This window comes from Coloeus monedula (assembly GCF_965178545.1).
Source record: "Coloeus monedula genome assembly, chromosome: 3".
Lineage (NCBI taxonomy): Eukaryota > Metazoa > Chordata > Aves > Passeriformes > Corvidae > Coloeus > Coloeus monedula.
The window spans coordinates 111,259,013-111,280,110 of record NC_138783.1 but is presented as its reverse complement, the minus strand read 5'-3'; the positions used below and the strand labels follow the sequence as shown (position 1 = coordinate 111,280,110).

The 21,098-nt window shown below is 40.9% G+C and overlaps 1 protein-coding gene across 1 annotated transcript; it reads right to left on the bottom strand.

Moving 5' to 3' along the window:
* Window positions 1-1,374: 1,374 nt before the first annotated feature.
* CYBB (cytochrome b-245 beta chain) lies at window positions 1,375-21,032 on the bottom strand (the record flags this gene model as incomplete). Its single annotated transcript, XM_082278758.1, has 13 exons — window positions 1,375-1,501; window positions 2,184-2,308; window positions 3,480-3,626; window positions 4,451-4,613; window positions 4,897-5,150; window positions 6,474-6,566; window positions 7,477-7,606; window positions 11,168-11,358; window positions 12,118-12,263; window positions 13,213-13,297; window positions 17,116-17,226; window positions 18,610-18,705; window positions 20,988-21,032. 13 exons carry the CDS (start codon window positions 21,030-21,032, stop codon window positions 1,375-1,377), a joined length of 1,713 nt encoding a protein of 570 aa, XP_082134884.1.
* Window positions 21,033-21,098: the final 66 nt, after the last annotated feature.

Sequence of the window (21,098 nt, the reverse complement as noted above, 5' to 3'; positions counted from 1 at the left end):
AGGTGTAAAATATGCTGCATGCAACCAGATGGCTGCACAAGCTTGCCTGAAATTGCAGAAGGAGAATCAACCTTTCTTCTGTGGCTGCAAAAACCTGCCAAGAATGTCTTGTGCTGTGCAGGAGCTAATGCAGGGCTTGGCTGTGGAGTTTAAAAGTCACTAAGCAGGCAGCTGGGACAAGCAGGAGACATGGTATACTAAACTGTGTCTTTTTCAAGGCTTTTTGCACTTGCATTTTCAATTTTTTTTCCTATGCTGCTGCTTTTAATACTTTTTTCCCCCCTCTTGCCAGTATTAAAAGTTTTTGTTCCCTTTTTCTGTTTGTTTTTGAGAGCCTGCTACCTGTAGTGTACACACAGAAGCCCTGTGCTGTGTATGGGAGTCTTGTGCACATGAGAAACTTTACTCACAGCTGTTCCATAACTGTGAATAAATTGACCATTGCTTTCTCAGAGCCTGTTTCAGCATCAAAGAGGAGCAGCTGAGCAATAGGGCCAAAGGCACTGCTTGCATTTACAAGTGCTTCAGAAAATACCCGTTAAATCATTCAGCAACAGCTTGTTTCAGCCTTGAAAGTAAGAAATGGCAATCTTGAAAACACAAAACCTCTTCTTGTATGGATCCCTGCTCCACCGTGTGCCTGAAGATGTGAAACCGAGGGTGTTCAAAGCAGCCGAGCAATGACTCACACGCCAGGTGCGGGACTTGGACTGAATCCGTCCTTGTCCTCTCTCTGCAGCTGGGGTGGCTCTCAGAAGCCCAGGGGGTTCCTTTTCAGTTCTCCACTTTCCCGAGGAGAAGCAACTTCTTCTCAGCTGCATGTTGCAGTTCTCTCTTGCAGAGGAAGTTTGAGGCTTATGTTGGAAGCCTGGAAGGTGCTGGTGCGCAAAGGAGTTTTCCTCTTGTAAGGAACTAACTTTCCCAGTGACCCTTTTCCAACTTCCCTTGTTCCAGGGGCTGGCTGCAGCCAGGATAAGCTGTCTCCTAATAGCAAGCTTTATGCTAGAATGCTTTATTGTTTAATAGCACTAAGCTTTGTGAGTGTGAATTGGCTCCCAAAAGCACACGGCAGCCTCCACTCTTAGCAGTCATGGTGAATAATAGGAGGATAAAGGCAGTTAATTGAGGGGAAATCGCCTCACACAGACAAAGAAAACAGATTTCTACTAAATAGCCAGCACACAAAGGGCAGTGAAAACTTCCCTAAGGTAAAACTTGACTCTTTTACTCTACCACAGAGCCAAAATAATTCCCAAGAAGCAAAGGGACTTGCGTTAAGTGTAGCTGAAATTTACGGGCTGGGCTGTCCTTCCCAGACTCCAAACAGAGTCAGTCTTTAGACCTTGCATTTAACGACTCCCACGTGCTTGGGAGCTAGAAATTTTCTTTGTTAAAAATGAAGTGTACTCCTCGTGGGTCAGCTTCTGAGTTGCTTATGCTCTGCTTGTTGAGTGTGTCAGCCAGGCCCTCAGGGCCACAGAGAAAAACACCTATTCTGGAGCTGTTAAGAAAATGAAAATAGGGTCAGAAACTAGGCACGGAGCAGCTGGATATTCTCCATGTAAATAATTTTTATGTTCTATAGATGAAAGTTTTTTTCACAATTACAGGAACTGAAGTAGAACTGGATGTCTACCCCTTAAACCTTATAACCCCTTAAAACATATTGCTGCTTCTAAAATAAATGCTGGGCTAAATCTCAGCCTAAGTCAGTGAAGACAAGTTTATTGACCCCACTGAATCAAAGAAATAGAGCTTCAAACAGCTTATGGCACAAATTCTTGAGAGGAGCTGTTCTGGTTTTTTCCCACAAATTTTGGGTGGTTAGCTAAAGGTCATCCATATTCAGATTTGGTTTTTAGAGGTAAAAAGTGGTTTTGGGTATTCCTATCTACTTCAGCTGGAAGGTTAGGATTAGTTTTTTTCTAAATATTCTGCTAGTAATTAGACTCTCCAAGAAGTATCTTGTGAAAAAGAAACGATTTTTTAAAAAATAGCAGGTCAAAAAAATTTGGTCAAGATCATAGATCATGTCCATGGCCAAAAAAAGAATAGAAGACACCTGGAGGTAGGCAGAAAAAAAAAAGTGCTCCTCAAATTTTATCAGCTAAAGGAACAAGATTGTGCTGTACAGCCATTAAATACAGGAAGTCCACAGACACTATAAATTTGCACAGGTTTACCCAGGATGCTTCCCCGCAATCGTTTTGAACTCGTTTTCCCAGTTAGGTCTTCCATACAAGGTTTTCTGTTTCAGTCCTGTAATCACATCCTTCTCTTCTTCATGATGCACTACGAAGTGAGTGGCCTGTGGGAAAAGAAGCACAAAGGACAGTTAAATACAGCAGCATTGTGCTCTTGTTAAAAAATAATAATGAGGTCAATACTCATTGAATTGTTTCCCTGATGAGATTGTGGAATTTACGGTGTTTTGCAAGGAAAGCTAAGATTGATAAAATCCTGACTATCAGTGTCTACCCCTTCATTCTCTCCACACTGGGTGACCTCAAGAGTTAAAGCTACGAAACATTGAACCCAGCAATTAATTGTGGGAGTTTTTTGCAATGAACTGGTTTAGTCTAAGAACTCCAAAATAGGGCTTCAAATTAAAAAAACCCTTTCCTTTCAGATACAATAACACTACTTCCTTGACCATAATTAAGTCCCGCCAGTTTGTTCTCTTGGAGGTTTGATCGATATCAGCAGGTCTTGCCTGTGTAACTTCCAGGTAGACCAGCTAAGTCAAGTAAAGCCAGAAAGAGAAGAAAGGCATAAATTCAGGCCTTGCAGAGTTCTGCAGCCCTTTTGCACGAGACAAAAAAAGTTACAGGTAACTTTATCCCTAAGGAAAAATTGTGGGACTTCTTTGCTTTCTGCTTTTTTGATATTGCATATGTGATAGCTTCCTTGCTGCTCCCCCTCCCTGTCCCTAGCTGAGCTACAGCACTTTGGGCACATGGTGAATTTTGCAACGGTGAGAGAAAAGTGGTATAAAACATCACTAAAAGTAACAGAGTGAGAGCCTTTCCTGACTCAATCACACATTCTCGAGTGTCTTCTCCTCTGCACGCCCACAGCAACCGGCCAGCACAGGACCAGACAGAGAACTCATGAGTCCTGAAACAAATATGCTGCTATTGCTCAAACTTTGTGCATTGGCTTCCCTGCTCCCTAAAGCTCTTAATTACATGCTTTAGGCAGCACCAGCTGTTTTAGAGACATGTGCATGGGCAGCTGAGGTTGCTCCTGTGAACAAAGCCTGCTTCCCACAGAGCACAGCCAGAGTAAAGCAGAAAGGAAGTCAGTGCACATGAACAGTGGATCCCACTTAACTTCTGATGGATAACACCTGTCTGCATTCAAAACTCTGAGAGCCAGATGGATGCCCAGGATAAAAGATCATTTGAATAGTTATGAAAGCAGATTTGCTAGCATTAACTCCAGTTTTATGGCAGTGATATCCTGCACCATGTGGTTACCTGAGTTTCATCCCAGCCTGTAAGGTAGATGTTATAGCTCAGAAAGTCTGCATTATTCCTCTCCTGCATTTGAGCCTCCAGAGATTGCAAGAGATCAGCAAACCATTCAAAGGCATGAGTGTCCCTGCAAAGCCAGTAAAAATAAATCTGGAAGAGACAAGAATAAACTGTCAGGGGACACAGGCACTTAGTTTCCTGGGTTTATGTATGTTGACAGAGTGAGGATTATAGAGTTCTTGTAGAAAATGTTCTGAACACTTCAGTAGATGGATAGGATGGTATTGAAGCTACTCAGGAATTTTGATGCTGGGAGGGTTATAAAGCTGAACGACTGACTGCAAGAACAAGGAAATATCTTTCTATTTCTCTTCACATTTTTAGTTCGCAACATTTCCCCACTTACCTCCTTGTAAAACAGTTTGTTAGGACATAAATAAATGATCTAGAGGTGAACTCTCTTTCTGTCTGCTGGCAAGCAAGATAAAGTAGGTAACAAAACCAGTTCTGTTCCCTGAATTTGACCATAACTGCAAAGTGTGACCCCACATTTCTGCACAGGGAGTTTCCAGGGGCAGGAGGGGAGAGGAGGATGTTTCCATTGCTCTTCCACTGATGAGAAGCCTTTCTCTCTGTGCTGGCAGAAGGAATGCAATATTTGCCCAGGCTGTATTAGCGCCTTGAACTCTGTGTTTCTCAAGTAGATGAACACCATTTCCACTGCAACTGGAAATCCCCAGGGCCACAGTCAGGATTAGCATGTGTAATTTGGCTTGTAGGCTATTTCTCCTTTCGTTATGTTTTTGCTTTAGATCCTCCTGCTTTCCTCCTGCTAACCTTGAGAGGCAACTGGACTCTTCTTTCTTTTAGGACTCATGCATGCCTGGAGCCAGATCACCTTTGCAGTGCCTGCTTTGATTTAGGCCCTCAGCCCTTGAACAGCTGCAGGGGTTCTGGGAAAGAGGACACAATACCTTCTTGAGCTTTAGGTTGGTGGCATCATGGCAGTATTTGTACCAGACAGACTTGAGAACAGATGCAAAGGGGGTGACCCCTATTCCAGCTCCAACCAGCATCACAGTTTCATAACTGAACACGTCCTCACTTGCTGTTCCAAATGGGCCATCCACAGCTATCCTGGAAGTGAAAGTATGCTTATTAAATCAATAGAGAATATTTATTAACACCATGTAAAATACCAGTAAAAAAGGGATTTGTCTGCTGCAATGCATATTTGGACTGAATACTAGTCAGCAAAAGGAGAAGTGGAGTTGATAGAAAAAGCTGTAAAGAGGCATCTAAGACCCAAATCTGTGTTACCATTTAAGGTTTGTATCACTGGTGCCATCAAATTGGTTGAGCAAAATTTAAACTGTCATAGGTGTTTGTTGACTTTACCATGGAGACTCTTTGTACCTACTTGGGTAACTTCCATGCCTCCTGGAATTCTTGTTTATCACACCCACAGGCATTGAACAAGCCCTCTGTCCAGTCTCCTACGATACGGACATGAATGCTGAAGTAATCCTCTTCTGGAGCAGAAGTCAATGTAAATGGATGCCATTCCAGTTTAGACACTGCTGGACATTTGACAAAAATGTATTGTCCAACCTCCATCTTGAAGCCCTTTTTCATCATCTGGAGCTCAATTGTCTTGAAGGGATGAATGACCACCTACAGTGAGAAAGGCAAGGGGGGAAAAAAGGGAAAAGAAAACGTCTGTTTTCACTAATCACTGGTGTATCTCACTGATGTATCTATATCCACCAACACTAACATCATCCTCTGCTATGAGAGCAAGGAAAGCTGGTAAAATTTTCTTCCCAGCAGAACTGAGAGGGAGGAACAGCACCTGACAGGCAGATGAAAGCCTGAAGAGAATGCTGATGTTTTGGCTGAAGTATTTTTTCACACCACACTTCAGTCACTCCAAAGGGAACAGCCCAGGCTGGCACATCTTGTAACACATCACCAGATCCATGTGTGCACACTGTTAATTCCAGCTGGACCTTACACATGGCACAGAGCACAGTGTTAATGGACCTGACTGTAAACATAGGGGCAAAAACGTAGGGCTATCCCACAGATAGGCACACAGATAGGTAGTACCACTGAAAACAGATGTTTTCTGGTTATAGTTGGGTGGGACCTTGGCTATTCTTTAGCCAAGAATAAATAGAAACAATATTATAGAAGCAAGACCAGTAACTCTGTCACTGTAATTTTTAATCCTAAAGTTTTCTGCCAAAATTATTTTCATTTTTCAAAAGAGATTTGCAAGAGGGAGAATCAAGTCTCTCTGTCTGATAATTTAGGTATTAATAGTGGTGTTTAGGATTGTGAAGGAAATTTTCTGCCAACAGGGCACTAAATAGACACCATAGAAATATAATGTAGGATATCACAGGATATTTTGGTAAAATTACCAAAAGCACACTAATATTTAGGAGCCTTCCAATGTGTCAGCACCATTACAGAGCGTGGTAGAGACATCTGATATCATCCTCCAAACACTGCCATGATTTGAACAGGGTGTGTCCTAGGATGGAGCACAGTGCCATGTGAGGAAATTACACTGGGAAAGGCCAAGATAGTTTTCATATGTCTGAACTTAGTTCTGTGCTAATTCGGCTGTCAGAATTTCAGAACACACCATGGAGAATGGAAGCTCCACGTTAGATTTGGATGAGTAAAATAAACATCCTCTAACTCATTTTCAGGGGTCGTTGGTTCTGTGCCTTAAACTAGTCTCAGGTCTGTGAAATTTCTGCATTGTGGAATTTTTCACCCAATACAAAGAAAATTCATTTCTTTCCTAAGATTCAGTCCTGTGCCTTAGCTAACTTCCTCCTCTTGCTCATTTTTAGAGGCTACTTTCAGATGCCAGAACATTCCTTTCACTGATAACTTTGTTGTGTAGGAACCTCTGGCTTTGCTGCACCCTTTGGGAAAGAAGGTGATGCTTTGCTTGGTATTAAGTGAAGCTTCAGCACTTACCTTCGTGATAACAACCTTCTGCTGTGACCTCCAAAACCGCACCAGCCGCTCACACAGGTACAGAAACATGGGACCTACCACCCACTTCCACGTCTGTAGGCAGAAGAGAATGAGTCAGGTGATGAAGATCATAGAATCATGGAAAGGTTTGGGTTGGAAGGTATCTCAAAGATCATCTAGTTCCAACCCCCCCTGATGTGGACAGGGACATCTTCTGCTAGACGACATGGCAACTTAAATCAAATCCTGGAAAATCTATAAGCAGAGGTGAAGTTCAAGTAATCCATGTTCTTTATTAATCAGATGAGGGAATCCTTAAGATACATGACACCTTCAAAATTCTGGTCAGAGAGGGAATTTCTTTCTCCATTGAGAGTTGCAGCTGGACTTTATGTTTCTACTAGAGTTACAGCAAGGTATTTTCCTGTAAACAATTTTGTCTCTATCTAAAAGTGAATGTAAATAAGTGAAATGTGGAGTAAAATTCATAATTTATTTTTGACTTAGGTCTGTATTACTGCAGTAAAAGATGTGGTTTTTGTTAACAGATCAGTCTGAAATGTGAAAGAAAAACCAGCCTAATTAGTCAATAAAAGCTGAAGCTTCAATTTCACATTTCCAGGGTGTTATTTTCTGTTAATGATCATCAGTCCATTAATAATGTTAAACTACTTATTATGAGAATTATAGAACTTCTAGATATCCCCAGAAGCAGTTTACTTTTTGGATAAACATTTCTCAGATACCAATTGCTCTTCTGCTTTATCTGTTAATTGTGTTTATTTTACAGCACACTGAAAGTGTGCTGTCCGTCTGGAGTCCATTTCTGGTTATAATCCATTGTGTCAAAATCTATTGCTACATGTAAAGAAAGCTGCCATTGAAGAGTGCTGAGGGTTACATGGCTGTTTTTCTCTGCAATTGCATGTATTATTTAAGAAAAAGAAGAGCAAACTGTAAACATTTTCAATTGGATTTACACTCAAGACAGCTGTTTTCTTACCATAGGAGGATTCCCTGAAAACTGGGGGATTGGGCAAGCCCCATTCTTCCCCCAGTGACTGAAGTTCTTGTAGCAAATCTCTGGGTTATGTTCAGCCAGACTTTCAGCTGTCTGTCCCCGTACAATACGACTGGAAAAAAAGTAAAGATCATTAAGGCAATGAAATTAAAATGAAAGTATCTGTTCCTTATTGTTATTCTATTTATATACTACTCTGCTTATATGGAGTTGTCAGCTTCTGCAGTGCTACAGCTTTCATGCAGCTTTACTTCTTTAATCCACCCACAAAATTACCATGAAAGAAATAAAAATGGGGAGGGAAGTTTGTGGGATAAAATCCTCATTTCAAGATTAGGCGAGGAACTGAGAGTTACATCCATTACCACTTTCAGGATGTGGTCACAATTAGAAAGCTTCAATCTTTTCTGAATTATCCTGCTTTTTTCTTCAATTAAAAAACAAACAAAAAAAAGAAAACAAAAAACTGACCAAAAGAAAAAAAACAAATAAAACCATCAAAACCCAAAACCTGGAATAACAAATAATCAATTTCCTATTGACCACTGAAAAGATTTTTTCTGCTGTTTATTTCAGAAATTTGGAGATCCCTTTCCAACATACATTCTTCCTTTGGCCCTTCCTCTAATGCTGTGGAGCAGCTTTTCAGGTGGTATGAATGAACACAGATGCTTTTGACACAAAGCAGCTATTGCAGCTATACCAGCTTGCATCAGCTGATTACCTGGCCTCTAAACTCTTACTTGGTTGGGGTTTTTTGGTTGGGTTTTTTTTTTTTTGGTTGTTGTTGTTTGTTTTCTTATAAAGAATCCTGACTGATACAATACAGATTTATTTCCAGTGGCAGACCTGGTGCCGAGAGGTAGTTTCAGTTTCAAGGGTCTTGTTCACTATTTCCTGCCTCTCTCTGGAGTTCTGTCAACCTCAGGATCTTAGTAAAAGAGTTCAGGTTACGATCTGCTGAATTTTCCCTAGAAACAGTCTCTGCTTCTGATCAGGCTGTTCAGTTTCATGCCAATATGGTTCTGTGATATCTTCTCCCCACGACTTCTCTTTCTGCTTTTCTAGCTCAGTTTCTGTGGACCAGACTGCATTTCTGATATTTCAAAAAACCCCCCATGGTATCTAAGCCATATGCATACCTAGCTCCATGCGACAGATTTTTCAGATGACTATTAGAAAACCTCTGCATAGTGTTGAGAGATAACATATTGCTCATAAATATTACTAATGAACCTCTTCTTCATTAAATGTTTGATTAATATCCTGTCTGAAAAATAAAGGGAAGCAGTGAGACTGTCCCAGGAGCATCACGAGTTGCAATTTGCAGGAACGTCAGCAGTTACAGTTCACTTCCCCACTAATGACAAGGGGTTCAGCTGAGCCGCCTCTGGGATGAGCTATGGGAACAGGAGGAGTCCATTTCCTCCACTGCCCACCCCATTGCTTAAGGGAAAGGGGCCCTGGGGTTTTTTTTGCCTTGCCCTATGGTCTGTTCAAGGTTTGACAATGTCAGTACCCTGTAAAAGAGAAAAGAAAAGCTTATTTCCCCTTATTAGTCAGTGTAGATGCTCTTTCTAGTACTGTAATTAAGCTCTCAGGAGTATAACATTATAATTACTTCTTCTTTGGCTGAAAGTTTTTCTTTAACTTAAAAACAGAGTGAACTGCACCTCTGTACTCTCTCCTCTTTACATTTACTATGATGGGAAATTTGGGACATTTGTCTGTGACACAGCTCATGCACAAAAAACATCAGTATTATGAAAGTGCTGTAACAGCTTGTAACAGAAAAGAATTACTGTACAGGCAAAAAATCAAATCAAAGATTGACTTTGGTTGGAAGGGACCTAAAGATCATCCAGTTCCAGCCCCCCTGCCATGGGCAGGTACACCTTCCACTAGACTGGGATGCTCAGAGCCCCATGAACCTGGCCTTGAACACTGCCAGGGATGGAGCATCCACAGCTTCACTGGGCAACCTGTTCCAGTGCCTCATCACCCTCACAGTAAAGAATTTCTTCCTAATATCTGATCTAAACCTACTCTCAGTTTGAAGCCATTCCCCCCTGTTCCCTTGTAGATAGTCCCTCTCTATCTTTCTTGAATCTGCCCCTTTGATGCTATCAATAACCTTTGGCTCAGCTTTCTGTGTATACACAGATGTGTGTTTGTATAGATACATATGTGTGAGAGCCTTCTCTCCCCTGAGACAAACCTGCATTTATGCCTCTTCCTAACATGTTACTTTGAGACTGCCAGGTTATACTCATTCCATGATACCCGCCTTTGCACACCTGAGATGCCTTCCATGAGTGTAACAAGCTCATCTCATATTTCTCAGTGTATTTTCTCTGAACTCAAAATGTCATTATTGCCTTTAAGGCCAAATAAGTGAGGTCACTGAGTTCACAGCCAGAAAGCATCCTTCCCTCTCCAGATGAGAATATTCCTATGTTTATCTGCTTCCAAAGGGTAGCTGAACTTTGCTGACAACCACTGCTGCTCAAACTCTTGCCTTTTTATTCCAGTACAATTAAAATGGTGGGAGTACAGTGAACATCAAAGTAAATGAAGTCAACTTTTATGAAATACATGCTCTTCACTGACCTTTAGGAAGAGCAATACTTGCTTTCTGATAGCATTGTGCAGTAACTACTGGCAAGTTTGGACATTGTGTCAGTAACTATACAATATTTGCTTCAGAAAACATGAACCTCTTGTTAATTTCCTTCCACAGGTTTTGCTCAAACCCTCTCCTTGTTATGAAAATTGGAATGGACAAATATGCTGGGGGTGATTCCGATCTGCCTTCTATTTTTGTTCTTCCTGTTTTATTCTCATTTCTGTCTTTTTTATGGCACTAATGGACTGAAAGGAAGTGGTTTTGAATAGCCATTTTTGCTGGGCATTTTTAAAGCACACTTTCTATCGCATGAAGAATTTCCTTTAAAATGGACAATGTAGTGTAATTATGAACTATTGCAATGTAGCTTGGATACTTGAGTCTTTTTCCTTTATTCATCTGGTCTTTGGTTTTATGAAGTGGATCTAAAGTTCACTTTTCTAAGTGATAAAATTGTGTTTGTAGAGCTAAAACTGTTTCATTAGCCTTTTCAGCTCTTTCAGAAGAAGATATGGAATGAGGCAACAGCAGAAAAATTTGTTTGGCATTTGAAAGTTAGAAAACCTTACAAATGCCTATATCTAAGTGGAAACAGCTAAAAATCTATTCTTAAATGCTGCTGATATTAGAATTTCTTCCAAACCTGAGACATAATTCTATATTACTATAGTTTTCTAGACTCCATGTAGTTTTTATACTGAGATCCCCTTACACGCATGTGTGTGATGCAATTCCTTTTAGGAGAGAAAGGTAAAGAAACAATTAGAAAGAGAAACCTTGGAAAAGATCTTTACAATTAAGATATCAGAAGAAGTTGAGTGCCAGAGAACTTAGGTATGTCAAAGTCACATAAAATCTCCTGTATGTGGACAGGTTGTTGCACATATCAGTGAAAGCCTTTTGACTCTCAGAGCCTGTATTGGCCCATCACTCCCAGCAAAAACAACCACTGCTCAGTGGCAGAAGTCCCTACACTCATGTGTGCAGGGGGCTTTAAATAAAGATTCAGTAGTTATCAGATATTTAGTGATACATGCAAATACTTACCCAGCACCGTGGATGACGAGGCCAATAAAGAAGATGACAAAGAGATGGTGGGTGTACCAAAAGACTTCAAAATATGACCTCCGGATGGTTTTAGTGGATGAGGTGATGATGAGGATGAGAGCCAGTGTGATGACAACCCCAGTGATGCCAGCCAAGTACGTGAAAGCCACATATAGGCCCCCAATGGGGTTCTGTGAAATAATTGTACACATTGGTCTAAGGAAGCGGTTGCACCAAAGCAGAGCCAGTTGAACCACCACTCACCAAACCCTTACCTTGTTATAAATCTTTAAGTCATCTGATGCCAAAATCCCACTTCATTTTTGTTGCACTGCTGATTTACCTTTACTAAGGTCATTGGAAGTAGAGAGAAAGGGCTTTTCATGAATTAACACACCAAACATGGTTTCTTACTCTGCCATGGCTCAGCGGGACAGGTTTGGGGAAGGTGAATATATTCGCACAGCTCTGGTGTTAAGAACTGGAGTCCTACATTCATATTTTGGGAGCTAAATGAAAACTCTCCATTTTCTCTGGTGTTGCACAGCAGTGGGACTCATAACTCATGCAGAGTTTGGATGCTCAGTGCTCTTCTGAGGAGTAAGGAAGTCCCTTCCTTTCTTTTTCCCCACTGACCAGAGCTTAAGCTGCCCAGCTTCAAAACTTCAGTCTTGATTTCTGTGCACCTTTCTGAGTGCCATGTCTGTCTAAGTCAGAACACTGCTTTACAGGGTATGTTTTTATATAATGTTTTAAAACTACTTTGCAATTCTCAGGTGAAAAAGTTTAAAGTACTACCAAAATTCAGCAACTATGTGACTGGCAAATATAGAAGAATGGATTCTACAAGGCTTTTCTGCAAGATGTCCCAAACCCATCTGGTAGACACCAGAAAGAGGCACTCTGCTCAAATGGTCTAATATGACTCTTCAGAGTCTGATGGCACTTACCCCAATAGTTTGTCTAAAAAAGTTGACATAGCTTTCATTTGGTTTGTCTCCAAGGCCAGAAAGCACAGCTGCCAGAGTGCCTTTCTCTTCCACACGAGCTTGCACACTCCACTCGACGTTGAATAAGTGTGCAATGGTGTGAATTGCTAGGAGTGACAGGAAAGGAATAATCAGCATTGACCACAAGTACTTGGTGGCTTTGGGTAACATTTGAAACTTTGTCACATTTGTCAACTGCAGCTTAAGAGCTTTGCTGCTCTTGCCCTCTTCATCACAATTTCAAATCACTGATGTGTTTTACTATTAAAGTTTTGACACCTGACTTTTACAGTTTTTGGATGGTGGAGGGAAAGAAGTAAAGGGAAATTTCCAGCATATTTTTGTTCAACAAAGGCTTTCAACAATTCCAGCAGTAGTACCCTAACAAATGGGAAACTGAAGCATGGAATGGCTTAAATTACTTGTCATGATCATTCTCTTCCAGGACTGCTGTAGAAGAGCTGAGAAGTGAATCTGGATTTCTTTGGGGTCACATTTGTTAGTGCTGCTTTGTTTTGCAGTTTTGCTAACAATCATTTGTAATATTCTTGCTGAGCTGAATGCATCCAAAAATCTAAACCAGCTGAGGGGTTCACACTAATTCCACTACAAGTTTTTGCAGGGTAAAGCTGTACAGTGCTTTTCAAAATTTGAACCACCTTCTATAAGCAGATACTTATTCACCTTCAAAACAGGTCCAAGTTTTTTATATCCTTTTTTAAAAATAATTTCTATTATTTGTTTCAGACATGCCAGATAAGAAATAAGTCTAAACACGAATTAAATCCAGGGTATCTGGTTCTCAGGACACTGCTAAACACCCTTTATTAAACTGTCATAAATGGTACTGACGGTTCAAAATAAAAGTATTTTTTCTTGTTTATCTTTTGTTCTCTGCCAGTTGGCACATGTTTGGAAGCTGATTTAAGCCTTGGCACATGCTGACTCCTTTAATGAAATCAGGCTTCTTCCCATACCCTTAATAACTTGAATCCCGCCTGGATTCCATGTAAATACCAAAGAAAGCAATAAACAAAGAAACATTAGAGTACCAACCAGTATGAAGGGCGATCATCCAGGCCACCATTTTGTGAAAGGTGAGGTTTCTGTCCAGCTGTCGTCTGATACGGGTGGAGCAGCACTTTGGGTTTGAAGAAAAAAGATATCTGAAGACTATTTGTGTTGTATATGCACACTTTTTAAATGCAGGGACAAAAACAAAGGCACTGAACACAACAACTGCTGGCATTGCTAGGAAAGATCTAGAATTCCTAAATATAGACATATAGGTATAGCTGTCTCCTGTCTTTCAGAAAACAGGAATTACATACGATGTTTTGATGTGTCCCACTGAAACAAAGTATTTGATAATGAGAAAAAATTTAACACCCAGTAGGACAAAGGAATGCATTTTATCTGTTTTAAATTGCACATTACATACAGAAGGAGGGATCACAGTCTGACATGTCAGAGTGACTGCTTTGGTAGCATCAGGCTCCTATTATGGTTCACAACCTAGAAACAGGCTGCAAAGTTTGGGTGTAACTGTCTCAGGGAGCTCCCACCCCAAATGTGTTAGTCACCTATGGCGGTGATATGAAGGCATACCTTCCCCAAAATACAGGGTATATTTCCCAGGCATTCACTTACAACTTGGTTTTGGTGTTACCCAAAAAGAAACAGCAAAAATCTCTGCAGATACAAACCAAAGAAATTGGTTCTCAAGCAAAACAGAATGATATTTTCATTACTAATGATGAGAAGTTCCTAACAGGCCCCATCTGAATTGTGCTGCCATCACTGGGAGTTTTCCTAGGACTTTAAGTTCCTGTAAAGCTGCCATTTGCTGCCTCCACACAGTAGAAGGCATGACTGTCATGTGTTGTATGTTTGCATTGCGTTTCCTGAGTGGATAAGGGAAGAAAACACTGTGCAAACTACCACAAATATTTCCTCAGAAGAGGCAAACACTCTGGGGCTGCCACAATGACTTCAGACCACAACAACAACCAGGAGAAATTTGTCCTTTTTGTATCATATCTATTGAGAGACAATAAAAAAGATTGTAGAATAAAATGTAGCACAGTGAGGCAGTGCTTGACTCCCTGGCAAAAGCCACCTTGATCTGTCTAAGAAGCAGAGGCCAAGCAATGGCAGAGGGCTCCTGCTGCCTTCAGTCGTGAGGCTCATTAACAACAGTGATAAATACAGCAATGATGGGCACACAAAGACAACACAGCTATTCTTTCAATTAAAACCAAATAACTTTGTAACATATGATTTCTGGGTGGCAGGATGGAGAGCGCAAGATTTTTCAGTACATTCCTGTTGAACACTGTGTTTGAACAATTCTTTCTTCTTCTTGACCCCAATGACAATGTTGGGAAGGTCACCACTCTTCCAATAAGTTATTTGACATTTAAATGATTTTTCTTATAGACCCTCACGGCTGTTACCTTCAGAACACAGCTAATTAGAGACAACAGCACAACAAGCACAAGCACCTGTGCCCCTGTGCTAAGGCCACCACTGTGCCACCACTGCCAGTGGCTCACTGGACTGTGTGTGTTTTGCTTAAGACCTAAAATTACATCCTTCCTGAGGTGTAGCTTTACTGCAGAAAAGCAACTGAAGCTAAACAAACACCAGAGTCCTGTTCTATGCCACTCCCTGCCTTCCTTGCTCACCATCAGAGCCCTTTGCTTCCTCATTCCCAGCTGTCAGCAGGAGAGTGTGCTGCCAGCAGGCAGCAGGAGTGGAACTGTGTCTCCCTGTCTGGGACTCACTTTGATGCTGGGTGTAGCCTCAGTGACTCTACAACTGTGCCCAAGGAAGAAGGTCTGACTCTGTAGCTTGAATACCAAGAGGGACAGCTTCCCCAAGGTCTGGGTTAGAAAAGTTAAACTACAGATATTAGGAGAGAAGCAATCTTCAAGTAGCATAAAGTCCCAGCTGGAGTACAATTCTCAACACCTCAAAACCAGGTCTGAGCCTCCCAGTAATGTCTCCATATGTATCTTGAGCTCTTTCACCACTTTGACTTCAGAAGACCCTGCGAAATCTCAAAAATGCCTTGTATGATCAAGAACTCATAATTATTTTCCAGTTGCATTCATCCATAGCAACATTAATTCTTTCTAAATTTATGTTCATTATTGACTTCTGCAGCCAGAGGAGTCAGCTCTGAATTTTGGCTGATACTAGCTGCAGTATTCCTTAGGGCAGGGGAATAACAACTTTAACCCTACAGCTTTATTTACTATCCTTTTTCCTTTTACATACATGGAGGGTTTGGTTGTCTGCTTTTGTAGCATCCCAGGATCTGAAGGAGTATAGGAAAAGACTGAAAGCCTGACATGTAGTTCCAACTTTATATTTCTAAGTGTTATTCCTTAGAAAGCCTAGAGCACTGGCCTTGCTCCTAAATGTAATTTAAGAGTTTAATGTGGCAGGCACATCTCATTTATTCAGCCACACTCATTGTAAGGATGTATGTCCTAGATGGAAGTGCAGCCTCTTTTGTCTCTGGTTATTTTCTTATTGCTTCATATCCCACTTTCTTCCCTTCTGAAGGACACTTGAAACACTGCATCTATTTTATCACTTCCTCTTCTGGTCTGCTTTTCCAGCGCCCACAGGCTGTCTCATTTGCATTAAAGAGTTTATACTGGGTTTAGAGATGAAAAGCAACTTCTGGGAACTGTTTTCGTTGATCGTGTTTATGTTAAAGTGTCCCAAAAGAAAGGAGGAATCATTATACATTTGGAAAGGCAATTCATGAACTTGAGGAGAATATTGCTTTTTCACTGGACCATGGCCTGCATTGTCTGCATCATTTCTGCTGTAATAGCCAGAAATTTAGATTTTGGCAGTGTGATACAATCAGTACTATCATAGGAAGCCTCTCCAGCTGTCACTTAGAATCAGTTGTCCTTTTCTTAATGTCAGTTCCTCAGTGCTGTGTATACACATCTGCATTTGGGAGCTAGAAAAAGTCAAAAGGCCTGTGAACTATTTCATCCTAGATAGAAATGCAATTCAGACAAGAAAGAATGTAATTTATGAGCCAACTGAAAAAATGTCCCATTTTGAAAGTCTATAAAAGGCTACATTTACCTTAAGACCTGAGCATGCAAAGACAGCAGACAGGTGTGGTGGCCGGTGAACATACATTACAAGGGACAGAGAGTTCTCAGCAAGACAAGTCCCCAGTACCACAAGAACCACTTCATGTTAGGGTGACCAAAATGGCTTCTCCCAGGATGCAGTGTTCTGTTACATTAGTCTATCCCAGTTTGAATTCCCCTGTTGGCTGTCAGCCTCTACCTCCCTCGTCATTCCCCCAGAGGTCCCCATTGGTCCCCGTTCCCTAGTCCGGCCTTTTCCTCGCCCCCAGATAAAACTGTGAGTTTCAGGTTCATGTTGGTGTTTGCTTCTGCAGCCTTTGAGAGTGTAGCAGCAATAAATGCTCCTGGCAGAACGCACCCAAATGCCCTTCTGGACTCTTTGCTGCCGACTGTAGCACTGAACCCACCCGTGCATCTGTGGGAGCACGTGGGAGCCCACGGAGCTGGGCAGGGACAGTATTAGACAGGGGCTAATATTTCCCTAAGTGGGTGTAGCATCAGTGACAAACAGGGTGGATTTGAGTGAGCACCAACAGCTGCTGCCAGCCAAAAGACAGACTTTGCATCGAGGGCAGGACCATGCCCAGGAGGCAGCAAAAAAAGGGAGGACTCAAAGGAGACTAATTCAAAGTTGAACACTCAAAAGAGCTCTAGATACCCCATGGGCATTAGACCTCCATCTTGCTCACAGCTCCAGGCTTATCCGCTCCTTATAAGAGGACATCCTCAAAATATGGTATATTTGGGGAAGTTGGACAAAGTTTCTCGGTATATTTGCAAGGCTGTTTAGGTTATTATCTTTCTAAATTTTGAAATTCTTTCTTCATCTTACCGCACTTGATCCTCTGAGGAAGGAGAGAAGGTTTCGACATACTGGCAGCAGAATCAGCATGCAATTGAAATTCAGGCAGGCTGCAGGGGCCCTTGCAAGAGCCAGAGCACGCTGTAATTAGAGAGATGCTGTTATTAAATGCATCGCCTAAGACATTATTCAGGGTGTGGATGGGCACAGACTTCATTTATGTATTATATTGCAACTTGTAAAGAGTGTGAGATCTAGAGTTCACATTAACACCGTGAGTGTTCAATGGAACAATGCTCTGATCAAGTCAGAAACACATGTGCAGGCAGAACACATTCCTGCAGACAGACAGACACCTTCTGTTTTCGGTTTTGAAGTAATATGGTTGTATAAAAAGCTCTGGCAATCAACAGTCAAACACAGGTGCAAATCTAAGCCATTAGTAGGGTTTTGTGTCCCAAGGCTGTAAAGAAAGTCTGTGGTTTCAGTTTGGTGGGGTTATGGTAGATGGACAGCTTATAAGGGAAGTGGGTTAAGTTCTCTGTCAGTAAAGGAGTCTACAAAAATTCATTGCTTCAGCTTTCAGGAATCTGTTTCCTTAATATTGGTCTTTACACCCTGAATTATTTAAGATTTTTGAACTGTTTGAAATGAAGGAATAACGACCATATTATTAAAAGCAATGAAGAGAAGGAAAAATAATGTTTGCTCTCCTTGCATGGAGACCCTTTTAGGTTTTAGACCACAGCTGTTTGGGGTCTACTTATCCAAGCACAAGTCTCTGTGACTTCAAAGGCAACTGCACCATGATTGCAAAGGACAGGATTTGATCCACAGACCAGAAGCCATATGTAGAATGGGATTTCATGCTTTGTAGGATTAAACCACGGCTTTGCAAATCTTTGGCAAAATGCTGTGCTCTGTAATCTGAAGCTTAGGCTGATTTTTATGTCTGTGATCAGGATTTTAAAATATGTGAACAAGTTAATTTTCCCTGTCATTTGGTCATGACCTGTGGTAGCTTTGGAAGCAAGTTTGTGGTAGGACACATAATGCTGCATTAACCAGTTGGATTATATGGAGTAGCCCAGGATCCAGGATCACTTCACTACTTGACTACCACTCACATGCTTGATGAATATATGAATGATGATTGCTTTTCAGAGCCAATATCTTTATAAATTATTCATGCTCTGAAAAATAATTGTAAGGGAAAATGATTGCACAGCAGTTCAATGGCAATATTTTATTCATATTTTGCTTAATAAAGCAGCCACAATTAATGCTTACTTTAATTATCAGGAGCGTAATAGTTAAGTGAAAACATCTTTAGAATGAGATCTCTCTATTTTGTGCACCAGCTTTATGTTCAGAAACACTGGACATCTGTCTGCATTCAGTTTGCATGTGGCTTCTAACTCCTACATGAGCCTGCTGCTCCAGCCACTAGATCTAGTTTTGATCAACTAAAACTATTCAAAACTGCTGTGTGTTCTGTCTATGACAAAATAATAATGTACTTACGCCAAGGAGCACTCTGGTGTAGAAGAATTTTGGTGGGACGTCATACACAAGATAGTACCACCAAAAGAGGAAGACATTCAAGCCCAGCCACACAAGCTGAAAGAGAATTAAACAGGAAGCTTACAGTTTGTTCTTAGAAATAATCCATCTGAATTTATACAGTTCAGGTAAGAGTCAGTAGTTCCCTGTGCTGCTGTTTGCACAGAGAACTGTACTGCAGGATATAAAGTTTTCAGCAGGGGTGATAGAAATCTTTGGGGTGTAAATGGGCTCTGATATGTGAACACAGGGTACAGGAGTGGCAATAGAGCAAAATACAGCAATGTGCAGCTGAAATATTTGCATAGGTCAAGGAGTTTAGACATGGTGGTGTCAGGACTGTCATATTACAAGTGTTTAATTCTGTGAGTCCAATTACACCTCCAAATACCACTGAAGGTTAGGGACTCTTCCAAATAGCAGCTCCACAGGCACATTAACCTATGTGAGAGGAAGACTTGGAAGCTGTGACAAAGAAGCTTGAGATCTAAATTTAGATGGGCTAAATTACACATAAGGCTGAACTCAAGAAGATAATTTTCTCACATTTAACACATCCTGTGGTGCAGGTTTTTTTAGGGAAAGACAGTTTATTAACTCTTAGGCAGCTACAAGTCCATCTGGCCAAAAACATCATAGTGAATCTGGATATTTGCCCTCCTGGAGCTGGTTGGCTGATTTCACATCCCATTTTGAAACAACTCTGTGTCACTGCACACTCAGTCTAAGTATACTAAGTGGTGCATGAAAACAGAGATAAAGTCTGAGAACAGGGAGATACCCCAGGAAATGTGACATTACAGTCCCTTGCCCCTCCTAACTCATACATTTTGCTAGTTCTTTAGCACAAATGACACTGGAAAAAAAACTTGGGATTATTTCAGAACTTTAAAATGTAACTAAATACTGGGAAATTAAGGGATTTCCATCAGGGTAAGGCAGTATTCAGGAAATCCCCCAGTCCTCATTAAAACACCAAGCTCATCTCACGATTAAGTGCTTAGGATATTTATTAAAAGTGACGGTGGCACACTCTGGCAGCATGTTTCTGTTTTGTTGAGGTACATCAGTAGAAATGGTGTCTTCCTGTTTCTGCCAAGCACTGGACAGCTCTGTGCCTGCTCATGTGCAGTAAAGATGTAGAGGCCAAAGCAGAACCCTTGGGTAAGGTTTCCAGTGATCTCTCCTTTTATCTGGTTTCTTTACCGGTATCTCAGTTAGTTTCCTTCCCTATTCCCTGACCTTGTTATAGCTTTGAGGTTCAAAAACCAAATTCCTTATTTGAACAAAATAAAGGCCTCTTACTTAATAATTTTAATATTTCAGTTCTGGTGGGGGGAAAAAAAAAGAAAAAGCCAGAATTCACCTCTTGGTAGTTTCAACTTCCTCAAGTCACTGAAGGTGACAGCAAACACTGTCACTCCCTTTCAAAGCACTGAAGTGCCACAGCTATGGGGTTATGTTCCTAAATTGCGAGTTAATACACAAGTACACAGCAGCAGGAATAGTTATTGGACTAAAGATGCTCACATTTCAGTCACCACAAGCATGCAAATTCTATGCCTTCTTTTTCTTCCTCTCAATATTTACATCTACTAACAACACGCAGCCACGATACATGAACTGCTCTTATATTTTGGTGTTATGTTTTCAATACATATATGTATATGCATATATGTATATAGGTATACCTATAGCCCTTGTATCACACTGTGAAGTGATAAAAAGAAAACACTAGAACATAAACTCAGTTTTCTCCAAGGAGGACTGCCCTGCTTACTCCGTAGCACTTGTAAATGCACCTGGGATTTTCCACACTTTTAAATCTTGCTCAGAGTTAATCTAACCTATTTTCACAGCCCCTCTATGCAAGCTGCAAACAAATTCCATTCAAATACTAGTTGTCTTAATGAAGGATTCATGAATCTCTGCTCTAAATTCTTGAATCTGACATTAATAAATATTTTATACCGTCAAGACACTTTGCTTTCAGTTACACACACTTTTGTTCATAAAAGTGCAAGAAGGGGTTTTAACTGCTTTCTCTGTTGAAGTGCATATAGTTAAGTGAGTTTTAAAGTTATTTGTTTCGTTTAACTAAAATATTTCTAACAAAGCAAAGTTAATACATGATCATTTCTCAGTTAACAATGAAACCTACAGCAACTGAAATACCAGAGAGCTCCTTAAAAATTATTCCCTTGAAGCATTTCCCTGCACTTGCTGCCCCAGTTTCAGCATAATCAGGTGCATCTCTCAGTGGCACAGTGAGAACTGCTTAGCACAGCTTTCTGCAGAACTTTTTACTATACACAAATCACAATAAAAATTGTACTTACAATGACAAAGATGGACAGTCCTTCATTCTCCACCCAGTTCCCCATGGCTGCCTGAGATGTGTGTGCACAACAGTCCCACTCTCTCTGGGACAGCCTCTACGTCTTCTCTCA